The following is a 24,302-nucleotide window of genomic DNA, read 5'->3' as shown; positions in this document are numbered from 1 at the left end:
CCCCTTCTTAGAATTGGGAACAAAACACCCATGGAATGAGTTACAGAGACAAAGTTTGGAGCTGAGACAAAAGGATGGACCATCCAGAAACTGCTCCACCCCGGGGGTCCATCCCATAATCAGCCACCAAACGCAGACACTATTGCATACCCCAGCAAGATTTTGCTGAAGGGACCCTGATATTGCGGCCTCTTGTGAGGCTATGCCAGTGCCTAGCAAACACAGAAGTGGATGCTCACAGCCAGCTATCAGATGGAACACAGGGTCCCCAATGGAGGAGCTAGAGAAAGTACTCAAGGAGCTGAAGGGGTCTGCAGCCCTATAGGTGGAGCAACAATATGAACTAACCAGTACCCCCAGAGCTCATGTCTCTAGCTGCATATGTAGCAGAAGATGGTGTAGTCAGCCATTATTGGGAAGAGAGGCCCCTTGTTCTTGCAAACTTTATATGCCCCAGTACTGGGGAACACCAGGGCCAAGAAGGGGGAGTGGGTGGGTAGGGGAGCAGCGGGGGAGGGTATAGGGGACTTTGGGGATAGCATTTAAAATGTAAATGAAGTAAATACCTAATAAAAATTGGAAAAAAAATCAGAAACACAGAAGATGCCAGTGTGTATCACCATTTAGTGAGCGAATCAGTGGTCCTCATTGGCCTGGAAAGATCTAGTTTGTTAAATTTAGTACAGGTTAAAAATAAGCAGGGCTTGGATGCCAGGCACCGGGGCACAAGCCTTTAATCCCAGTATCCAGGAGGCAGAACAAACAGGTATCTGACTTTGAGGCTGGCCTGGTTTTAAAAATGAGTTTAGGACAGCCAAAGCTACACAGGGAAATCTTGTTTTGAGAAAAGTAAAAAGTAAAATCTTAAAAATTCTTGGGAAGCAGAAGCTGGCCAATCTCTGTGAGTTCAAGGCCAGCCTGGGCTTCATAGTGAATTCCAAGACATCCCAGGCTACGTAGAGACAGTCTCAAAAGCCCCAAAATAAATAACAGACAAACTAGGGTTTAATTTGAGGGACTGACATATTCCTTTTCAAGTTAAGGTATACAATATAGTTGATTACTTAACATACTCTTCATTCTTGGGACTAGAAGATATGAGTCTCCCTGTTGACATCTGAATAAAGACCTTGGCTGTAGCACATGGCCTTTTTTTTTTTTTTTTTTTTTTAGTAAATTAGAGGTCGGTCACTTTCTTTCAGTTGAGTACAGAATATTTTGAGGCAGCTGGGTCATTGCTTTCCATAGCAGTACTGTTAACTTCCACAGGGCTATGACAGAGGTGCTGTGTAGCTGCTGGGAGATCACAGAGTGAGGTTGATAGAGTAACAATTTTAGAATCACTAAGGCAAAGCATCTCACAGAACCACGCCATAGTGTCTATAGGAGATGTCATTTTAACAGTCTAAATGCTACTGTAACCAAAATCCATCTAACATTATACTATCATATGTGCCTGTCAAACACTAAAATGTGACCAGTATCTGTTGGAATATGGTGATCTAAAAAATATACAGGGGCTTTCCAAGTGTCAGTACCCAGTCTTCAGATATAAAGTAGCTCATTAGCAATTTTCTACATTCATTACATGTTGCAGCAATAGTATTTTCAGTGTGATGGGTAAAAGTTGACATTAATATTTATTATTTAATTACAGTGATGAGAACATTTTAAAGTGCATGCATGCCATGCTTTGGTAACTCTCAGTATGACTTCTCTCAGCAGTTTTGCTAGGCATTCTAAGTTGGCTGGTTTCACCAACTTTGTCTCATCATTAGTAGCCAGTTAACATTAAGGATTGATAACTACTTTGAACTTGGTTTGACATCTGTTAAGGTTAACTTTTGTTTTTTTAATTTAAGTAGTTGCAAATTTTGAAGATTTTGTCAATTAATATTGTAAATTTAGGGAAGAAACAGTAGATAAGAGTAAGAAGCAGCTCCTCCCTGTTCATGCATAATTGTATGCATGCTTCACATTTTACAGTGTTGGAGAACAAAACCAGAGTCTTACACATTCTAAAGCATTCTGGCACTGAGGTCCCCCAATCCCTTTGTATATTAATAGCTCTTTAGTTTTAGGGAAAAATGATGTAAAAAGCATCAGATGTAGACTGTGTGGGTTTTGAGTATTAATATGAGACTCTTGTCTTCCAATCCATCTCTTGACAGTCGTAGTGTTTTCTGGTATGCATTATTTATTCTCTTCTTTTCAGAATTGAATATGATGCGTACCGTACTGATTTGGAAGAACTGAACCTTGGGCCACGTGATGCAAACACTCTGCCAAAAATTGAGCAGTCACAGCATCTGTTCCAAATACATAAGGAAAAATATGATAAAATGCGAAGTGATGTTTCTGTCAAATTGAAATTTCTTGAGGAAAATAAGGTAAGTTTATTCTTTGCTTTCTGATAGTTTTTTATGGATTTTAGAATATCCCCTTAAATTCACAGAAATGATTTGTTTCTCATAACTTTTTCATGACAATTGCATGAAGGAATTTGGTTCATAACTAATTTGAGTTTAGATACATAATTTCTGTGACAAGATTCATCAATCATACTGAGTCATGCATGCTCTCATATATAACAACTGGGTGGGTAAAATAATACTTTTGTTCAACTTTGATCTTCAGATTGAAGTTGGAAAACAAGGACTTTAAATAGTTAAATAACAGAGCTTTTTTCAGGTTTAGTGGTCCATGCCTGTAATCACAGCAATAGGAGTCAGAGGCTGTTCCTGGTTTTATGTGTGCTTCTTTGGGGTGGAGGGCTTAGATCCACGCCCTGGGCATGCTGGGTAGGTAAGTGGTCTACCATTGAGCTGTGTTCTTGGCCCTTGAGTTTTCCTTTGTGTGAAGTATCTGTTCCTGTGTTTGACATGTCTTCTTAGTTTTCTGTGGAAGATTGTAGTTGTAAATGAGAGAACCAGTGACAGCCATGGTGCAGCTAGGTGTTGCTCTGTCCTGTGAGTGGGTCTTTCATGGAAACAGTTCCTCTTCCTATGCCGTCTGCTTCCTCTGAAACCGGACAGGCCTTCAACCATACTTGCTTCCTGGTGCCCTCTGAAAATTGGCGTGCAGTCAGTCTATCACTGTAGCATATACCTGAGACAACCCGTTTATAAAGTGAAAAGGTCGGTTTGGCTCACAGTTGCAGAGGTCACAGTAATAAGGTGTATCTCAACAGGAGGATGTGTCAGACAATAAACTGCTTACCCTGTGGCAGCCATTGTGACCCTATTTCCTTACTAGGCCCTGCTGCTTTGGTTTTTCTCCCTTTGTTTGTGGTTTAGTTGTTGTTGTTATTTTTATTTTTATTTAAGGCATTTTTTAATTAGGTATTTTCTTCATTTACATTTCAAATGCTATCCCCAAAGCCCCCTATACCCTCTGCCTGCCCTGCTCCCCAACCCACCCACTCCGGCTTCCTGGCCCTGGCATATGATCCTTCCTGTACTGGGGCATATGATCTGCGCAATACCAAGGGCCTCTCCTCCCATTGATGACCGACTAGGCCATCTTCTGCTACATATGGAACTAGAGACACAGGTCTGGGGGGTAGGTTTAGTTCTTATTCTGGTTTATTGTTTTGAGACAAGGGCTCACTATAGCCCTGGCCGTCCTGGAACTTGCTAAGTAGACCAGGCTGGCCTCAGATTCACAGAGATTGTCATGCCTCTATGTACAACACCACACCCAGCTGTCGCTTTTACTTTTGAGGCAGTGTTTAGTAGATAGAAAAGGGCTGGCCTTGTATTGATGATTAGCTCTGCTCCTGAGTTTTTAGCTAAGCAGGTGTGTGCCCTGTGCCTGGCCGGCCTAAGGCCATACTTAAAGATTCTACTATCCCCAGTAGTGCCATAGGCTGACAGCTAGGCCTGTTACACATGGTCCTTTGGGGACATTAAAGATTTAAACTGTAGCAATTATTTTTATTTACTTCTAGAAAACTATATTTATATGCTCCCTCATGACATCAAAGGGCCGTATTATTACCTTCTTGTTTCCTTTAATCCCATAGCTACCATAACATCTGCAGAATAACATTTTTTGGGGGGGTTCTACCATGTCTAGAAATGTTATTCCATTTTTAAAGAGACAGTGATGAAAATACTCACCTGGAAGCATACAGTAACAGAAAACAGAAAGCTAAGTGGATGACCAGAGAGACTGCCCAACATGATCGAAGTAGCACAGCCTTTTAAAGCATTCATTAGCTAAGGTCCACAAGATGGTGCTCATTTCAGTCTCAGATGTATTAATCAGTTACATTGTTTAGTATTTTGATGGATATTATTATATCAATATTTACATATTTGTTGACATTATCACTTATATAGTACTTAGAAGAACCATGGTCTAAAGTAATATGAATGTTGATAACTTCACAACTAGCCAGGTCCTTTCTAAAATTTTTTTTTTTATTACTTTTTTCTTTTGTTTATAGTTCAGTCGTTATCCCATTTCTTCTCCACCTCCCTCCCACCCCCATCTCCAAGAGTATGTCCCCCACCCCCTTCCCCCACCAGACCTTGCAACTCCCTGGGGCTTCAACTCTTTCCAGGGTTAGGCGCATCTTCTCTTACTGAGGCCAGACCCAGCAGTCCTCTGCTGTATATGTGTCAGGGGCCTCATATCAGCTGGTGTAAGCTACCTGGTTCGTGCCTCAGTGTTTGAGAGATCTTGGGGGTCCAGGTTAGTTGAGACTGCTGGTCCTCCTATGGGGTTGCCCTCCTCCTCAGCTTCTTCCAGCCTTTCCCTAATTCAACCATGGGGTCCCCAACTTCAGTCTATTACTTGGGTGTACATATCTGCATGTATGAAGACCTAAGTTCAGATCTGCAGCATGCATTTGCAACCTCAGCACCGTGAGGCAGAGACAGGGGCAGGGCGGGGGCGTCACTGGCCAGCCAATAGCTGAACAGTAAGCTCCAAGTTCAGTGAAGACCCTGTCTTTAAAAAACAGGGCATACAGTGGGGAGAGGAAACGTGTAGAGTCTACCTCCAGGAGAAAGACAGGGCATCAAGTGGAGGGATGGGGTTGCCACCCCACAGTCAAAACTCTGACAGAATTGTTCCTGTCTAAAAGAACTGCAGGGATGGAAATGGAGAAGAGCCTGAGGGAAAGGAGGTCCAGTGGCAGGCCCCACTTGGGATCCAGCTCAAGGACAGGCTCTAAGACCTGACACTATTACTGATGTTTACAGAAGGAGCCTAGCATGGTTGTCTTCTGAGAGGCCCAACAAGCAGCTGACTGAGAGATGCAGATACTACTGGAGGTAGACTCCTCAAGTTCCCTCTTCCCCACTGTTGGACAGTTCATCTAAGGTCCCCCCCCAACCCCCCTCATTGCCCTGGGTATCAGTTCTAAATTGTAAATGTCAGTTAGATGGATCTTATTCCAGCATTGTTTTGTAAGCACTAAAAACATTTTCATGTTGGGAGTAACAGAAAGTTAGTTGCAATTTAGACACCCAGTCAGCAAATGTAAGGGATGAAATAGGCTAAGGTGGTGCGCTCCTTAATCCCAGCACTGAGGAAGCAGAAGCAGGAGCAGCTGTGAGTTCAAGCCAGTATGGTCTATGGAGAGAGTTGTGGGGCAGCCAGAGCTATGCAAAGAAAGCTTGTCTTGAAAAACAACAACAAAACAAAACAAAAAGGACTTAGATCTGTGAGAGAACTTTGCAGGGTCGTATGGTTTAACAACTCTTACCCTTTTTATTTTTAATAATGAGAACAAAAGCAACTGTCTTTCATACAGTTTGCTTCCTTGACAACTTCCAGTTCAATTTTGTTCAATTAAATTACTTCTGAGTTAATTGCTCTCTTATACACAGATGTAAATAATCTATTTAGGAATTGAATTTTAACAAACTATAATGCAGTTTTTGTTTGTTTGCTTGTTCAATGTGTGTTGACTTTAAGAACAGTATTACTGAATGTGGTAGTTTATAATTTGATGTTTTAAGGACCTGGCTTTGTAGTTCTTTGTGGGACTGGGGGTGTTTTGTACTGGTTCTCTGGATTGTAACTTTCCATAGTGATAGTTCTCAATAGACAAGCACTCTGCAACTGAGTTAGATCCCCAGCCCACTCTCTTCTAAAATGAGAGGCCAAATAGCAAGGCGCTAGATAGATCATAAAACCAAGGCAGAAGCCCATGAGTATGGAACAGACAGCCCTGTGGCAATGCTATGAAGTCTTAGTGTTAGTGTTTTTGTGGCTCCTTTTTATAACTTAAAAAAAATAAAAAGCGAGGCTGGCTATGTATAAGGTAGGTTCTTTGCTCTGTTTTAAAAGCCAAGGTGTTTACAGTATGTTCTTAGGATGATGGCCTTGCTGTTCTCTGGCAAAACAGAATGGATAGGTCTATGGGCGACAGGCAGCAGAGACATGAAGCCTGGAGCTGAGGGGCTTGTTCTTAGGGACCAGCACTCTGACAAAGCTGGCCCTTAATGCCCTTAATTATTACACTGCAGAAAATCATTTCAGGTCCTAGGCTTTGAGTAGAATGCTTGCCTCATATGGATGCAGTCCCAGCATTTGAGGCTTGAGAGCCAAGAGGATCCATACATTGAGGTCAGTCTACACTGCCTACTCAGAGGCTAGTCTGAGCTACAGAGTGAGACCATATCTCAAACAAACAAAATGAATTTCAGGGCTGAAGTGAGCCAAGACAGCGAGTGTAATTGTCAAAGATAAAAGGAGCACATACTTTGGATTTTATCAGGCCTGGAAAGGCAGGGAAACTGAAGAGGTAAGACTGCTTGGGTGTGGGATTGTCAGGAAATAGAGTCACATCCTGAGTGTCCTAACACTTTTGTTGTATTTGAAGTTAACATTGCTTAAAGAATATAATCTATAACTAGGTAAGAAGATAGTACAAAGGTTAAAAATTAAGTAAAAATTAAGGTGGTTTGCTTGTTGTAAAAAAAAAAAAAAAATTGTCTTGTAAGTGAAATTGCGAGGTGAACCTGTGGTGCTTTGTTCAGGTTTAAGGGCCAGAAGGCAGTGCTGACGCGTTAGCCACAGAGGACACAGGCCCTGACCCTGAGGAGCACAGACCATGTGCTGCCTTCTACTGTCTTGTTTGAGAGCTCTCCGAGACTCGGTTACATGAACCAGGTGCTGGTGTGAGAGGCGGCTTGCTTTCTCTTCCCGTGTTCCCTTCATTTCCTCTGTTCTCTCTTGCCGCAAGTGTGCACTGTTGTACACTTCTGTATGTGTGCATCCCCTAATACTGAGGAACAGATGGCCATATTTGAATTTGTTATTCTCTCTTTGTCAGAACCCATGTTCCACTTTAATCTATGTTTTCTGCCTTCCCTCCCCATGATGTAGTTGCTTGCCTTTAACTTACACAATCTGTGTTACTCTCTGATGTGCCCTTCGTTGTTTGCTAAATAACTCTGGGTTCGTAGCAGTGAGGACTGGGTTAAGTAGATTCTTGGAATGTTTCACCTTCCGTCATTTCTCCTTTTAGGCCTGTAAATAATGTTGTTTGAGGTATTTTGTGACCTAAAGCAGCTTGTTTATCAGCCTTTTGTTCTTTCAAGGCTCAAAGCAATATATAGGCCACTTTAGTAAAAAGAACAAAACCCAACATTTCTGATGCTCTGCACAATCTGTGAAAATAGGTACCGAGCCCTCCTTTAAGCCTTCCTGACATTCAGTGATGGGTCAGGCATCCACCACAATGTGTGCGCTCTTCCCCACAGTGGAGGTCTACTGCAGGAACTGCTCAGCCATCAAGCCTGACCACTGGCTTGAAACACTGGCTCTGACTGGCTTTCTGTGCTTATTGTTGATACAGAAAGAAGCAGATTAGCTCAAGCAACTCATTTGTTTTAAACAGTTCTTGTGTGCTGGAACCAACAAGAATGTGAGATACATGGTGTAAGGTTAATCTGAGGCTGGGAATGTAGCTAATGGTTGAGAGCTTGTCCCGTGTGCTTGAGGCCTTGGATGCTAGAACTCAGCACTAGGAAAGAGAAGGCAAATGATAGGTATTTCAAAGCTATGAATATGTTGGGGATAGGGTAAATGTTCAAAATCATCCAGTAAAACCATTTAGGGTGCAAATCTAAAAAGTGGGGGTTTGTTTTTAAGAAAGATAAAATTACTCTTACCGTAAGACACTGTTGATTAGCTTTGACCATTAAATGCAGGTTTGTTTCATTAGTTTATATTTTAATGACTTAAAAGATGGTGGGAGTCAGAGAAGGGTAGACTGGATTTTGTATATTCAATGGCAAAAAGAAAAATTCACATTTTAGAAAATCAGTTATTCTTGTAAATAAATAAATCAGTTATTCCGAGTCTGAGGTTGATATAACGATAGTTGTTTATACTCTTGCCTAAAATAGTAGCATTCTTGATCACCTAGTGTGTGATGCTGAGCACAGAAGGACCTGTTGACAGTGTCCAAATGTGATCTACCTACGTTTGGATCCTGTGAACATTCCTCTATCCATGTATCTTATCCATGTCATTTTGATGACCCACTCTCATTCCTTTGGTCCTCCTAACTACTGCACCTGGTTCCCCTCTCTTCCCCCTCCCCCTCTTCTCACATAGTTCAGGGTCTTGTACACTCTGCACTCTTTCAGAAGTTTCTGCCTCTGGCTGTGCTCTCCTACATATCCATAATAAACCTTTTCCTCCACCATACCTAGGAGCAGTCATGTTTCTTCCCTTCCCCTTCCCCTTCCCCTTCCCCTTCCCCTTCCTCCCCTCCCCCTTCTTCCCCTTCCCTAACCCTAACCCTACTGCAGTTTTTCCTTGGAACATTACACATTTGCTCTGGTATATGTGTACACACACAAAGAGATGTTTCACGTTAAATTTTCTTCTAAGGAGAAAGGAAAATATATACAGCTAGAATATCCTTTTAATAATATGCCTCACCATTTCTCCAAATTAAGTCACAAAATAGAGTTCTATTTTCCAAATACAGTCAGGGCCTGTAATTCCCTCGTTTGCTTTAAAGCCTGGTGATCAGTTCTGTGCTAAGAAGAGAAAGTGAGCTAATATAAGCACATGAGTTCCCTCCCATCATCCTTATAGGACAAAGTAGGAATCATGTGATGAAGAAGCTATTTGCTCGTGGATAGTGTTTCCAGCTTGTGGTTAAATGTCTTCCACATTACTGTTTTTTCTTCTAAATCCAAGTAAAGGGCAAGTGTTTTGTAGTTGTGGTATTGCCGCCTCCTCTCTTCAGAAATCAGACAAAAATGTCCATAAACTATGAGCAGAGAGAACTGTGAATTGAGGGTTGATTTTGAAATTAGATGTATCTAAATCTGACTTACCCAGCACTGCTTAGAGCAGTTTGAGAAGATGAGTGGAGATGGCACTGAGCTGTGGCAGGACAGGCCCATCAGGCTGACCAGGTTACTTACCACTTGCACTCATATTTCCAACAAAGCAATGTGTTCTAAGGGCGTATGCCTGGTTGGTAGGTTCTAAGGGCGTACGCCTGGTTGGTAGGTTTAGGGATTTGACGTTTGGGTTTTAGAGACAGTGTCTCATGTAGCCCAGGCTAGCTAGGGCTGGGCTAGCTACACCGTACAGCTAGCTGAGAGTTACCTTGAGTTTCTGACCCTCCTCCTTTATCCACTACTTAAGTGCTAGGACTTCATAGGTATGTATGTCTTCTGATTCTTCCTGGTTAGAAGTAGCCAGTTTACGTGCAGGGTAGAGTTGGATATGATAGAAGAGTATAATAAATAGAACTGCCTTCCACTTTCAAGAGGATTTGCCTACAAACGTGTGTGCTTCTAAACCATAGTGCTGCGCTGTACCTATTCTATAAATGGTGGTGGTGTCTATGGACTTCTCGGCTCCACATTTCATGGATACTGCTAGCCTTGAACATCTTCCAAGTTGGTAAGCCAGATGTAATTTTGTGTTGTATGTAAGAGGTCAGTTTGAGATTTGAAATGGGGTAATATTGTCCTGGACTGTCTTGCTCTCACTGCCTTCCCAGTGCCACCTTCTCTGCCCATAGTTGCTTAGGCCTGACAGGTATGTGAGCTGATGATGTGATACTTCAGGAACCTAGTGGAGGGCTGAGGGGGCCTGCTCATATCTGCCTTTTCTTCTGGTGGCTTCCTGCAAAGATTGGTGACAGACAAGGAAAACATAAAATGTTGATTTTGAAATAGCAGGGTGTGGGGAGGAAAGTTAATACTCGGTATCCTAGTAGTTGGGCACCTCTTCAGGGTGGCCTGTTGCACCTGTCTGCATGTGCAGCTTACGTTAGTCTTTTGCTCCAGAATTTTGGTAGATTTAATGCAACTCCTGTTTCCTAGACTTACTGGGAGACCAGGTAATTACTTGAAGTGCCTCACAATATGACTGTATTTATTAAGATCATAACTGGGTGACACCTGCTGTTAATTCTCTGAATACGAAGATGTGTGTAAGGCTGAAGCATAGCATAGCTCTTAGGCTGAGTAGCAGCCTAGCATGCACCAAGCCTATGGTCTTACAGCTTTGCTGTCTACAGGGCAGTGCTCACCATAGGACTTACTATAGGAACCCCACGGTGCTAATCTTCCCAGAGTGCTGTGGAGGATGGAGAAAGGGTTGTCCACAGGTGTCATCTCTGAGCAGGCTCTTTAAGAAAGCCTGGTTCATCTCTGCCTTTAACAATTTAGTATTGTGTGGTACGTTTAGGGTACTTGACAGACCGAGCTGGGACGGCTTTGTGTAGATCTCATCTAGGCTGTTCACTAGCAGATCTTCATAAAGCTTCCTTGTAATTGAGCACACTGTGGTTTAGTATATTTCATTTTAAATTTCTTTCTTTCTGTTGTTAAGTTTTAACATTTTGTAAAATTGGTTGTCTTTTTTTGCCTGTAATGGTTACTCTTCTCACTCTTGTTAAGTCTCTACATTTGTTATTTTATGTATCCCTTTAACCACAAGTTTTTTTCTAAAGATACAAGTAGTTCAGAAAGTTTTCTCTGCTTTATATGTATAGAAAGACCTGTGAAAGCTTAATGTTGAGGCTAGGGGTGTAGTTGAGGGATAGACAGTGCTTGCTGAGCATACACAGGCTCTGGGTTTTGTCCTTAGCAATGTGCGCACACACACACACACACACACACACACACACACACACACACACACACACACAGGTTTAGTGTTGTCCTCATAACTTTAGAGTCTCTCTTGCTTGCTCCAACCCTCGTGGTAGGCTCTTGCCCCACTACCGCTGCTACTGGGCGTGCCCTACCCCCAGTGTCTGTCTCTAATTTTTGCTTAGAAGTATTCTGCAATGTCTGCTGTCTCGTGACTGCTGGCTGCTACATTAGGTGAAAGAGCATGCAGCCATCCAAGAGCGTGATTTCCAGGTTCCTCACACTCCAGTCTGTCTTCAGGAGGTCTAGCCTTAGGCATTTCTTGGCTTTTTGAACTGTGAAGTCTTGATTTTTCTTTCTATTTCTTTTCTTTGAAAGATTCTCTGTGGGGTTGGAGACATGACCCAGTTAGAGCTTGTGCCTCACACAAACCATAAGACCTTGGGTTCAGTCCTCAGTGCCCACCCCCCAACAAAATGGGCTAAGTAAAATGATGCAAAATGTATTTAATAAATTTACTTAATGCACTATTTAGTTAACTAATAGCTCACTATAGTGTTAAAATTACTGTATTATAGTACAGGCGTTACAAATATCATACTATGTAGATACTGTCTCTTAGTATCTGGTTGGACTAGTGTATTTTGGATTTCAGTTTCTTGTATTTTGGGATATTTAGATATATATGATGAATTGTTATGGTGAAGAAACCTAGTTTTAAGCACAGAATATACATAAATGTATACTGTTACACACGTAGCCTGAAGGTGTACAATGTGCCACTTTCAGTAGTCCTGCATTTGACCACACATGAGGTCTAGTGGGAGACTTTCTGCTTGTGTCATAATCAACACTTAAAATATGGATTTTGTAGTATTTGGGATTTTTTTTTTCAAATTGGGTTGTTTAACCTGTAATAAGACTTTTTTTTTTGCAAAATTTAATTATTTTGAAATTGTTTTGCAACTGCTTTTCTAATATTGTTTAGTTATTATTTTTACTTAATAATGGTTTCTCTATGTGCTTGGGGTAGGGCAAGGCAGCCCATGCATGCATGGAGAGGTCACAGGAAGACCTTGTGTGCTGTGTGCTCTCAAGTTTATTCCTTTAAGACAGAATCTCTTACTGAACATGGAGCAGGGCTGTGCCCAACAAACCCCAATGATCCTTCTGCCTCAGTGCCCCCGGATTCGGGTTGCAGGTGTACATGCAGTGCTCGGCTTGCTGCTTTTCTTTTCTCTCTTCTTTCCCCTAATAGAGTTGCTAAGGTTTGAGTGCATCTCTTCATGCTTGCATAGCTAATACTCTTCCCACCGAGCCATCTTCACAGCCCTGCTCTTCTTATTTAATAACCAGAGCAGGATAGCACATCAGAGACAGCAGTACCGGCTCCCTCCATCATATGAATGCATACATGATGAAGGGTGGCTGGCAAGAAACAGAAAATCAAACTAACCTCTTTTAAAATCAGTAAGTATTGAGGGTTTACTTTGATTTATTAATGTTTTGAGATTAATGATTTAGTGTTTTAATGTTCTTATTTTAATTTATGTCTGATTTTTAAGACATTACTACCAACACTAAACACGTCTCAGTTATCATACTCAGTATTGACAGAAAAATGAATGACCTGTTTTGGCATAAGGTAGCATTAAAACTGTGTCGGGGGAAACAATGGTTTGTGGTGTGAAGTGAGGATGGAAGTTTATACTGGATTACTGTTTGGAAGGCTGTTTGCTTGTGTTGCCTTCCCATTGTAGCTTCAAAGCTTTGCACGTAGGCTGTTATCTTCAGCAAGGACAGCCCAGGTGCTTTCTTTAGATGGCTTTTACACATCAGCCTCCTCATGGCTGGAAACTGCTTTTGTGGCTGTGGGTATCATTGTTTCGTTGTGAAAACACAATTAGAATTTAGCCCCCCCCCAAAAGCCTCTCTGTGTGTCGCATGGCTTATGTTCACTGTGGGATGGGGGTCGCTTTAAGCACAATAGTGGCCCCAGTCAGAATTTTGTGAGCTGCCAACTCTTCAGTTCTCTCTCTCTCTCTCTCTCTCTCTCTCTCTCTCTCTCTGTGTGTGTGTGTGTGTGTGTGTGTCCCCACCTCCAAGGCTGGGGAGAGAAGCTGACGTGTGTGACATTGTAGGTTAGCTAGTTACAGCTCTTTACAGGTTCAGTACATGAATTAAAGTCCATCTTCTTCTGTTCTCTTTCATTGAAAAGTTTTGGGAGTTAAATTTCAGGAAATATACTTGTGGCCCAAACAGCAGTAAAGTGATCAGTTAAAACTTCTTTGCAGAAATTGGACTTTCATGATCAAAATACAGTGGTCTCTTATTTGCTATGTAGTTCAAGAATCAGCCAAAATAGAAGCGCAGAAACATAGGTAGAGCAAGGTGGAGTCACTGAGAGCCCTTGGTAGGTCACTGCTGGGAAAGCCTTAGGCAGAAGGAGCTGTGCTTTGTGAACTTTATAAAATGCAGTCAAGCACCCCACACTCTTGTCTCCGGTTTCTTTCACAGAACACTGGGTTCTTGCAGCTCACCCATGTTGCATGTAATCAGTTGCTTGTTTCTTTCTGCTTTTAACATTATCCATCTTATGGGAATACCCCAATACATCTAATCACTGTGGTTGACATTTGAGTTGTTTCTGCTTTGAAGCTATCACAAGTAAATCAACCCCTGACTCTAACTAACCCAGCCTGCCTGAGCATCCCTATGTAAGTCTCTGTGTGCACCTAGGTTTTCATTCTCTTAAGTAAATATCTAGGAGTAGAGTAGTTGGATTGCAGATTATGCTTAACTGTTAAGAAACTTTTCCATTTCTCATTTCCACAAACGGTGCTGGAGTTCAGTCACTCTACATCTTTAGCAGTGATGGGGCCACAGTGTGGGATTACTGTAGATTTTCCTAATAACTAAAGATGTGGGAAGTATTTCCATGTGCTCATTTAGCCTCTTTATATTCCTTGGTAAAGTAACTACTCAGTCTTTTCCCATTGCATGTGTGGATATTAACATCTTACTAAATTATTTATATGCCTGTGGTCAAACTCTTTAAATATTTACCTTTCATTTTCATGGGGGTGTGTAAAAAGTAAATCTAAAAACAGTACTGGTGTGTTACTGGTATCACTATAAGTAGTAATAAGTAGTTGGAAGTAACTGGGTATATGAGTTAAATTGACTTTCTGTGCAATGTTTGCTGCTGTTTGATTTCTTAAAAAAAAAAAAAAAAAGCAGCATCTATAAGTATTCAGCCTACCCAGATTTATGCAAAGCTTCGTCTTAATGCTGCCCGTGCCTGGTAGGCATCTGGTGGTGTATTGTAGCATCTAACTGTAGATAATGTTCCCCTTTCTATACCTCACATGGTTTAAATATACTCAACTCCAGAAGGAAATATGATGGCATTTTTTTTTTTTGTTAATATTCTCAGTAATGTTGTTTGGAAATGATTAACAGGACGGGGTATTAGCTCATTGGTAGAGTATTTTCTTAGCCAAATGCAAGTTCCTGAATTCTATCTCCAGCAATGCAAAAACAAAACATCCCAAGTTGACCTGTCCCCTTTAGGAAATGAAAAGGTCACTGAACAGACATTGTGTACTTGGTATTTGTGAACGTTGTCATTATATTAGAGTGGTTCTTTGGGTGACATGTAAGTTAGGGATGTAGTAAATCTCACTGTCTGGCATGCTGCCTGTGGTATAATACTCACCCTGTCCCTCTGCCCTGTCCACAGGTGAAAGTGCTACGCAATCAGCTGGTCCTTTTCCACAGCGCCGTTGCTGCCTACTTTGCTGGGAATCAGAAGCAGCTTGAACTGACACTTAAGCAGTTCCATGTCAAATTGAAAACCCCTGGAGTGGACGCCCCATCTTGGCTCGAAGAACAGTAAACTCCCCTGGAAAAGAAGGAACAGTGTATTGTTAGACAACTAATGAACTAGTAAGAGTTAAGTAGTGTTGGGGAGGCTGTGAAGCGACCACCATTGTAGTGGCCATGCACAGATAGCGTTTATTTTTCCCTTTTCATACATAACAATTGAGCTGTTAAATTTGATGGGAAGGTAGGTGATTTTTTTATGTAAACATAATTTCTATAATTCTAAACATAATAATTTTCCTTCTTGAGAAATCCTTTTTGTATTGTGAGGGTTATGGCTATTTCTGTAGGTTGAAATATTTAATATAGATTTGCACTGACAAGATAAAAATTCAAGGCTTTTTTTGGTCCCAGAAATGAGGGCCAGCTATAGTTTTCCAAGGGAGGTTTACATGATTTGTATTAATGTCAGATATTTTATATATGAATATATTCAACATCTTTAAGAAGTTCATGTTTNTTTCCAAGGGAGGTTTACATGATTTGTATTAATGTCAGATATTTTATATATGAATATATTCAACATCTTTAAGAAGTTCATGTTTGTGTATTATCTTAAAGAAAAGATATTTTGCTATTTTGCAGAGTAAGTTTTATGATGTCCTGCAGTGTCACACAAGGGACAGCCCGAATAAATGACTGATTGGCCCATAGCTTGTTGCAGATACACTTTAAAAATTAATCTGTAACACTGTAATTTTGTTTAGATATTTATAAAGGTCCAGGAATCACACTGTCATATTTTTATGACGCGTTTAAACATGAATTTGACAGTTGTGCTAGCAGTTTTGATTTATAATGAAATCTGCTTAAGAGGGATAGGTTTTGTTTTATTTGTTTTGTTTTGTTTTTTAACATGTGGACATAGAAATGGAAATTTTTAGCAGTTTCTAGAGCAGAAATTTGTAGATTAGAAAGTTAGTTTGGGAGTAAATTCCGTTTTGATAGAAGAGAATTTCCAGACTGTGTTCATTGACTTCCATGCGTGACTATACCAGTTAAGCCTTAAATCACAGATACGTGCCTTCTCCGATGCAGTAATTCTTGCCCAACCACTGTACATACATGAGGAAACCCCTATGGATAACATTTGATTCATCTGTAACAGGATATTTTGTCCTCATAAAACTACACTTGAGGTGGATGGCAAAACCAACTTTTGAATTTTATATTTGGTTTCTCTTGATTCCTCTTGAAGAAGGGGATGATGGGAGAATTTTTCCCCCTTGGGTAATGAAAAGATTGTGTAAAGTGTGTGAAGGTCGTTGGAAGGGAAAATCAAGTGCTGAGTTACTTGTGCAGCACTTGTGGTCTTATGTATGTGGTTGGCTAGTCTACTGTGTGGTTCCTCAGTGATGTAATCTTGTTTAAATGTAAAGTTCCCTTGATTTTGTCATACATATAAATGAGTATTTTCAGAGATACCACTTTACCTGTTATTTCTATTGTGTTGAAATGAAGTACTTAAAATTATTGTTGTACGTGAACTTTGTAGACTGTATGATGTGTTACATATGTCCAAATGCCTTTTAGCTGGCCTTTTTTATTAATATGCCTGTTTTGAGTGCTTAATACAGTATAATGTGATTGTGAGTCATGAGCCTATTTTAAATCATTCCCTCCTGTGTGTGTCCTCTGAGAGAGTGTCACTTTATTCTTCAGCAGAGTCACTGGTGATGGTTAGTTACGTTCCCCAGTGTGCCTCTGGTGTCAGTTCTGTCTTCTTATTAAAGTGTCTGCTGCAGTATCCAGGTGCCCTGGCCTTATGCGTTTTAAATAAGAAGTAACTAACTATTTGGAACTTGAGAGAATGTACTTTTCTGATCTTTAGTGGGGGGGAAGGTGATCCTGTTACTCTGCCAAGCTCTAGTTATTCTTCTCAGCCTGAATCTCTCAGGACCTGAACACATTCAGTTTCACCAGAGTTCAACAACAGTTGTAGTGAAGGAGCGCAATATTAATAGACTCAGGGATTAATGAATTTTTTTCACAAAAGCTAAAAATAACAGTGATTTCTGAATAGTGAGCACATAGGCAAAAGAAGTGCACCCTCATGCTGGACAGTGGTGTGTTCATTTTGTTTCAGAGGCAGTTCCTAGCTACTGTAGCAAGTGGACTGTAGGGACTCCCTTGCCATCCTCTGGAAGTCACCTGACAGACCTGAAGTTAGGTATCTAAGTTGCTGGGCTATTAGTACGATAAACTCGGGTGTAAATATCCCTTAGCCAGCTCTGTTATTCTTAGGGTCTGTTTGTAGAAGGGAAGACGGGCCATCAGAATGCATACACACTTTAAAGATGGTTCTGTATTGCAGGCTTGTTTTCAGGAGTAAAATGTGCCCATTTTCAGAAGCATCGATAGGAACTGAGCATACCTTTTAATATTTTTTATTAGATTTTTCTTCATTTACATTTCAAATGCTATCCCGAAAGTCCCCTATCCCCCCCCCCATCCTGCTCCCCAACCCACCCACTCCTGCTTCCTGGCCCTGGTATTCCCCTGTACTGGGGCATATGATCTTCGCAGGACCAAGAGTCTCTCCTCCCAATGATGGCTGACTAGGCCATCTTCTGCTACATATGCAGCTAGAGACACGAGCTCTGGGGATACTGGTTAGTTCATATTGTTGTTCCTCCTATAGTGTTGCAGACCTCTTCAGCTCCTTGGGTACTTTCTCTAGCTCCTTCATTGGGGGCCCTGTGTTCCATCCTATAGATGGCTGTGAGCATCCACTTCTATATTTGTCGGTAGTAAAATGATTCTTGAATCAGCAGGAGTCACTTTGTGGATGCTGTAGTTGTCAAGGGAGCTGCTGTCCAGAGATAGAGAAAGGATAAACAAAATCTGAGGAGTTTGGAAATGTGCCTCAGGACAGTGGGTTGGGGAGACAGGGCTTTTCTTACATTGAAGTAGAAGTTATTCTAGAAAAACATATACTGAAGAAACTGGTTTGCTAAACTCTGAGCGCCCGCTAGCCAGCCAAAAAGAGAGCTTCCAGCTGATCCTTCTGTCTCTGCTCTCCGGGTCAGGCTGAGTGCCGAGGCTTCTGGTGCACACTGCATTGAGCTTGTACATCCAGTACCCACTATGCCACCTCTCTGGCCCCTGTTGTTTTAAATCAGAGTCTGAAAAGGTCCCCAGACTTGGAGGAAGTCTGGTTAAGTCTAGACGACTTTAAGGTCACTCCCCACATTGCCTCCCCCGACCCTGCAAATGTGGGCAAACCAAATTGACTTTACCTGAGAGACTGATGGGCCCAAGGATGTAGGCAGATAAAACAAGGATACAAATCAAACATCAACAGATAAATTATGACATCTAATTTAAAACAATTCTTTGGTCTACATCTAACTTTACAGTTGATTGGAGACGGGCACAGATTGGCATGGTAACGAGATGGATGCACTTGCTTTGTTGTAACAGGCAGAGTATCCAGTGCTACAGAGCAGCAGCTTCATTTCTCAGATCTGAGCAGGATGGTAATTTTCTAATCAATTGGTAACACCAAGAACCCAGCTTTGTGTAGGTGTGTAAAGTGACAGAAATGTGCGTAGGGACGTTTCAGACATTGTGGGAAATGCTACCCTACTAATCTCAAGCCAGAATCCATCTAATACTCCTTAGCACGAGACTGCAGACAGCTGCTTGGTTGTAGCTGTTATTTTTACTTTCTGGTGTTTTGGGGTGGGGGCTTGTGAGGCCCCACTTGAACCTGCTATGCAGTCAAGGATGGCTTTGAACTCTTGCTTCTGCTTCTCCAGTGCAGGGATCATGGGCACATGATGTCAAACAGCATTTAATTTATTAATTTTTTTTTTAGATTTAGTTATTTAGTGATATGAGTGTTTTATTTACATGTGTATATGTGCACTAAGTGTGTGCCTGGTGGCCCCAGGGTTCAGGAAAAAGTATGCATCCCCTGGATGTAAGGGATGGTTGTGAGCCATCGTGTGGATGCTGGAAACTGAGTCCTCTGGAAGAGCACCAAGTGCTTTTAAAGGCTCAGCTATATCTTCTGCCCCCAAACAGCAATTTTTTAAATTAAACATTCTAAAATGGCACAGTCTAGAGCAGGGGAAGATGGCTCATCTGGAAAAGGTACTTGGTGCCAAGCCGATGACCTGAGTTCGGAGAGTGTGTCTTATGGTTTTATTGCTGTGAAGAAACGACATAAACATGGCAACTCTTACAAAGGAAAACATTTTAATTTGGGGCTGGCTTACAGTTTGAGGCTCAGTCCATTATCAGCATGGCAGCATGCAGGCAGACGTGGTGCTGGAGGAGCCAAGAGTTCTACATCTTAATCCACAGGCAGTAGAAGGATTCTGTGTACCACACCTGGCGAGCTTGAGCATAAGAGACCTCAAAGCTTACCCTGCAGTGACACACTTCCTCCAACAAGGCCACACCTACTAATAGTGCCACTTCCTGGGGACCAAGCACTCAAACACATGAGTCTACGGGGCCAAACCTATTCAGACCACCACATGCAGGGTGGAAGGGGACTCCTGCAACTTGTGCTTTGACTACCACACAGAGGCATGTTCTTATAGACAGACAGTGGGGTAGGGCACTGGAGCGAGCCCAGCAGGTAAGAGCGTTGCTCTTCCAGAAGACCTGAATTCGGTTCCCAGCATCCATCTCAGGTACTTATAAACTGTCTATGCTAGTTCTAGGGGCTCCAACTCCCTTTTTTGGCCTCCAAGGGCACCCACATGAGTGTAAAGGACACCGATGTACTCCTTCCTGTCTTCATGAGGGTGTCTGTTGCTGCAGTGAAACACCATGACCAGAAAGCAAGCTGGAGATGAAAGAGTTAATTTGGTTTATGCTTTCATATCATTGCCGTTCATCAATGATGGAAACCAGGCAGAAACCTGATGGCAGAAGATGATGCAGAGGCCATGGAGGGGTGCTGCTTACCAGCTTGCTCAACCTGCTGTCTTAACCCAGGACCACAAGCCCAAGGATTGGCCCACCCACAGTGTGCTGCTCCCAATCACTGATTAAGAAAATGCCTTACGGCTGGATATTGAGGAGGTGTTTTCTCAGTTGTGGGCTCATCTGTTCAGATAACTCTAGTTTGTGTGTCAAGTCGACATAAGACTATGGAGCACAACTCATACACATGAATAAAAAATATATAAATATATCTCTGATTGGCTTTTTTAATTACAAATTTTTATGTTGGTCTAGGGCTTTCTAGTTGTGAATTTACTATTTTCTGATCAAAGCTGTAGTTACTTTTGCATTCGTTCCAAGCTTTTTCAAGACCATGCAATCTTAACTATTATTATAGTGTCACAGGAGGTATTATTAAAATAGAAAATGCAAACCACTTTCCCTAAATTCTGTGTTCCCACTTGCAGGTTTCCTTGCATAAATGGTTCTTCATGATAAACTGCCACGTGTTTCACCCAGAAGGACTAGAAACAAAGGCTGCTCTTCAGGGCTGTGTATAATAAGGAAGAACTATTGCTTACTCTGTTGTTATCCGCACAGGGAAGGGAAATTAGGCCCAGTCTGAGAAGCCTGACACCACTGCAGTTAGTTTACTAATATGCTGTTGGAGCTGGGAATTTGGGTGACGTTTGTGAGACTGACCACAAAAATAAAAACACTTAAAATTTCTGCTTGGTCCCAACATGCTTTTCAGGAAATACAGTCTTCTGTTAGACTTGAGCTTAGGTCTATTCAGGTGACCGTGAATTGTTGAGTCACAAGAAAGGCCTAAGAGCCAGGCAGTGGTGTTACACACTAATCCCAGCACTTGGGAGGCAGAGGCAGGCGGATTCCTGCATTTGAGGCCAGCCTGGTCTACAGAGTGGGCTCCAGGACAGCCAGAGCCAAACAAACAAAAACCCTATATGCAAAACAGAACAGAACAGAACAGAAGGTCTAACAGGACTGAGATGCCCGCTTAGAGAGTTAGGGAAATGCTCTCACAGTGCCAAAAAGAAAAAAGGCACTTGCTTGTTTCATAGAGGGGTCAGCAAGCAGTGAGGTAGGGAGAGGTGGTAAGTGGTCCTGGGAGAGATGCGGAACAGTGATGGTTTGAAACAGGGAATAGAACACTCAAGAGAAATTATATATGCCACCTCACCTAAAATTGTTTTGTACATTGACTTATTTTGTGTGGACAGATCAGTGTCACAGCGTGAGTGGAGGACAGTGGGCAACTTGCAGGAGTCGGTTCTCCTGTCATGGAGGTTCCAGGACTCAAACTCGGGTCACCAGGCTTGGCAGCAAATGCTTTTACCTGCTGGGCTATCCAGGCAGCCCACTCACTCCTCACCTTTAGCCTCCCTCTACATGATTTCTGACTACATTGGGAAGCCGTGTGTGTGTGTGTGTGTGTGTGTGTGTGTGTGTGTGTGTGTGTGTGTGTGTTTGTGTGTGTGTGTATACACATATAAAGTTCCTATAGTTTGGGGCAGGTGATTACAACTTTCCTTGAGAAATATGTCCTTACTATGGCCAGACACTGACCTCCAAAAGGCACGCATGCAGTTTTGTTTACCTTGAATCTATAGTCCGTAGTTTAAAAAGCCAACCAGCTCTATGAAACCTTGAGAGAATGGCTGAGTTCCTTGAGTGTGTGTGATGTGTGAGAGGCTTTGCATGAAGTCTTTAGCTTGGCCACCATGGGATTGCCATTATTAGATGTGTGCTCAGAGCACACATGGAAGGAGTATGAGTTTTGCTTTTAAAGGGGAGCAGCATATCAAGTGGGAGAAAGAAAGGAACTGGTCCTTTTTTACTTGGTATTTTGGGACAAGGGCTCACTATGTATCCCTGGCTGGCCAGGGCTCAAGGGATCACATCCATCTGCCTTCTGAGTGCTAAATTTTAAAGGGATGCCCTTCCATGTCCAGCAGGAAAATGTTTCTTAAATACTGGCAAAATGCTACTGGTGAGATAGATGGGTGGTGTATGTGTGGGGGTTTAATAGTAGTAATCAACTTTTCTTAAAATTATCATAATATTAACTTTTCAGTGACAAGCTGGTCTAGAAAGGCAATAGGATTCTGTCAAGTCTTCTCCCACTAGGGTGGCAGTGGACTTTTTTTAATATAGTCAATGACACTTTTTACTCCACGCATAAAGATTTTAGAATGTACACCCCCTACCGCAGCATGTGACAGGAACAGAGATGACAGCAGCTGCTAGCGAAGGCACAGGATGTGTCCAGCAATGAGACCGAGGGCTCGGAAACACATCCCCTGAGCCAGGCACCCCCATCCCTCTCCTTGGCTCTTCTCTAACTAGCTCTTCCAAAGTTCAGGGGGATTAGACCCAAACAAAGCTAGCTTTATCTTAGCTGAGTCGGGATGGTTCCTTCTGTCTCGGTGGTGTGCTCTCTGCTCGTGAACAAGCATATAGTATCGTACTTCTCTGTGCTTCCTAGTTGCTTACAGTCTAGTTGACTGCCTACAAATTATTTTTTTAAATCTAAGAAGGTACTTTTTTGAGGTAGCCAGGTTTTCCCTAATTCACACTAATAAACTAACAAAGTAGCCTGACTGTATAAAGATAAATCCTAGCTGTGTGTGTTCTCACGGTCCCCTCCGCCACCAGTCCTCTCCCAGCTAAGGCTGGGAACATTACCCCAGACCCAGATGGCCCAGCCGACTACTCATAGTCAGAGAGGAAGCCACAGAAACCCAGGCAGTGTTTGGGCACCGAGGTCTAACCATGGCGATGGTTGCTATAGAACCTCTGCTTTATCACGGGATCTGTAAGTGTATGAGTTTAAACAGTCCTGAGTATTTGCTGACCTTCATCGCCTAGTCCCACCAACACCCTGAAGTGGACCACATGGTTCCTGAATCGGATGCCAGCAGGCTCTTCTTGGAGGACAGACTGCCACTCATTGTTAAGATTTCCTGTGTGTGGGTTTATAAAAACATAATCCAGGGGTCTGCTGGTGAGGTGTGGTGACACTGCTCGTCTGGTTTTGACCCCAGGACAGCATCCCCACCACACTCATCTCTGAGTCTCTAGTTTTCAAAAAGACGGGATTTTCTTTGTGACTTTTAGTTAGTGTCCTTCTCCCGTTGAGCCAGCTGTAAAATAAGAGAAATTAGTTAGAAATAATAAGATGATCAGCTCTTAATATGACAAAAGAAAAACAAAGTCTTGGTGCACTGAGATGGTGCCTAAGCTCACAAGGAGAGGGAAAGTGCCACGCTAAGGCTGGCGGCAGGCTCGGGTCCTAACTTGCCTCTTTGTCCTTTTAAAACAAAACCGCAGTGACATAATGGGCTGTTGTGCTGGGCTGGGGTTTTCGAGACTTCAGAGTCACTGTTTGTGCCCATGAGCAGAGCAATGAAAACAAGTCCTTTTCCCTTCAACACAAGTCATTCCAGTCCAGGCCACTTCAGACTTCCTTGCCAGCGACCTCCACAATGACCTTGGTTTATTCTAGGAAGAACTCTGCCTATTCAGTTCTTGGAGCTCATCCTTTACTGTGAATTCCTTCTCACTGGTGGTGAATTGGGCTCACCCAACTAAGGAAGCATTCACGATTATTAATCTGAGGACATTTCATTATTACAACATTTTTCTCCTCTCTTGTCCTCTTTGCAGCCTTATGCCGGGTTTGTGGAAGCAGTTTGGCTCCAAGCTGTAAAGAGCCAGCCAGCCACCTTCTTCCCAAGGGCGCTCTTAGTTGTCTTCAGTTGAAGTCAGGGTTCCTCTCCTCTCTCGGGGATAACTAAAACAGGAGGGCTTCCACATGAAATGCTTTGGTCCTCATCCTCCTCTTGGCTATGTTGTTGTTTTTGTTTTTATTCCACCTGGAAAAAAGATCTGCATCACTCCTTCCCAAGCCCCATGAGAGAGCTTGTGTTGTTTTTTTCAGTCCACCTGTGGGCCGCCTTGCTTCGGGTCAAGCACTGGCATGTCTTCTGAAATGCTAACCGGCCTGTGCAGGCCTACGTTTCTTCAGTTCACCATAAAATGTTAGGATACCTTCATGTTTGTATATCCTGCTTCAAAGAGCTTGCATCTGTCCGATGGCTCCCTCCGTTCTGTGGAGGCCCGTGGAAGACAAGAGCTGTTGTGAACGTTTGTAATCTCCATATTAACAAATGTGGCTTGCATGTCAATACACGGTGTTCTTAGCCCAAAAGGATTCCTATTACTGAGGCCTCTGGCTTTGGGTGACTGAAGACCCACTGGTGTCATTGGGTGGTTGCAGGGAGAAGGACCAAGTCAGAAAGCGTATTTATGGTTGAGTATGGAGGCTGCTAGCTAGCCAGATAGGAAGTCTCAGTTCTGTGCTTGTGGCTGTTGGGGGAAGGCAGGTGGTGGTGGTGGTGGTGG

At 42.4% G+C, this 24,302-nt stretch overlaps 1 protein-coding gene across 6 annotated transcripts in view; it reads left to right on the top strand.

The window, feature by feature from the left end:
• Arfip1 (ADP ribosylation factor interacting protein 1) overlaps positions 1 to 16,722 on the top strand; it is a 75,096-nt gene extending 58,374 nt beyond the window's left edge. For 4 of the 6 annotated variants that reach the window (XM_029537765.1, XM_021195970.2, XM_029537764.1 and 1 more), the window contains 2 exons: positions 2,216 to 2,390; positions 14,833 to 15,424. In XM_029537765.1, coding sequence (XP_029393625.1) covers positions 2,216 to 2,390; positions 14,833 to 14,988 — 331 coding nt within the window. In that variant the 3' untranslated portion in view covers positions 14,989 to 15,424. Of the gene's footprint in view, positions 1 to 2,215; positions 2,391 to 14,832; positions 15,425 to 15,447 lie in introns of those variants that run through there. The other 2 variants (XR_003843704.1, XM_029537766.1) reach the window with 2 other exon arrangements.
• The last annotated feature ends 7,580 nt before the right edge of the window (positions 16,723 to 24,302 follow it).

Source organism: Mus pahari, chromosome 4, assembly GCF_900095145.1.
Source record: "Mus pahari chromosome 4, PAHARI_EIJ_v1.1, whole genome shotgun sequence".
NCBI lineage: Eukaryota > Metazoa > Chordata > Mammalia > Rodentia > Muridae > Mus > Mus pahari.
Note: the sequence above shows the minus strand (reverse complement) of the source record. Positions and strands in the feature narration are given on the sequence as shown.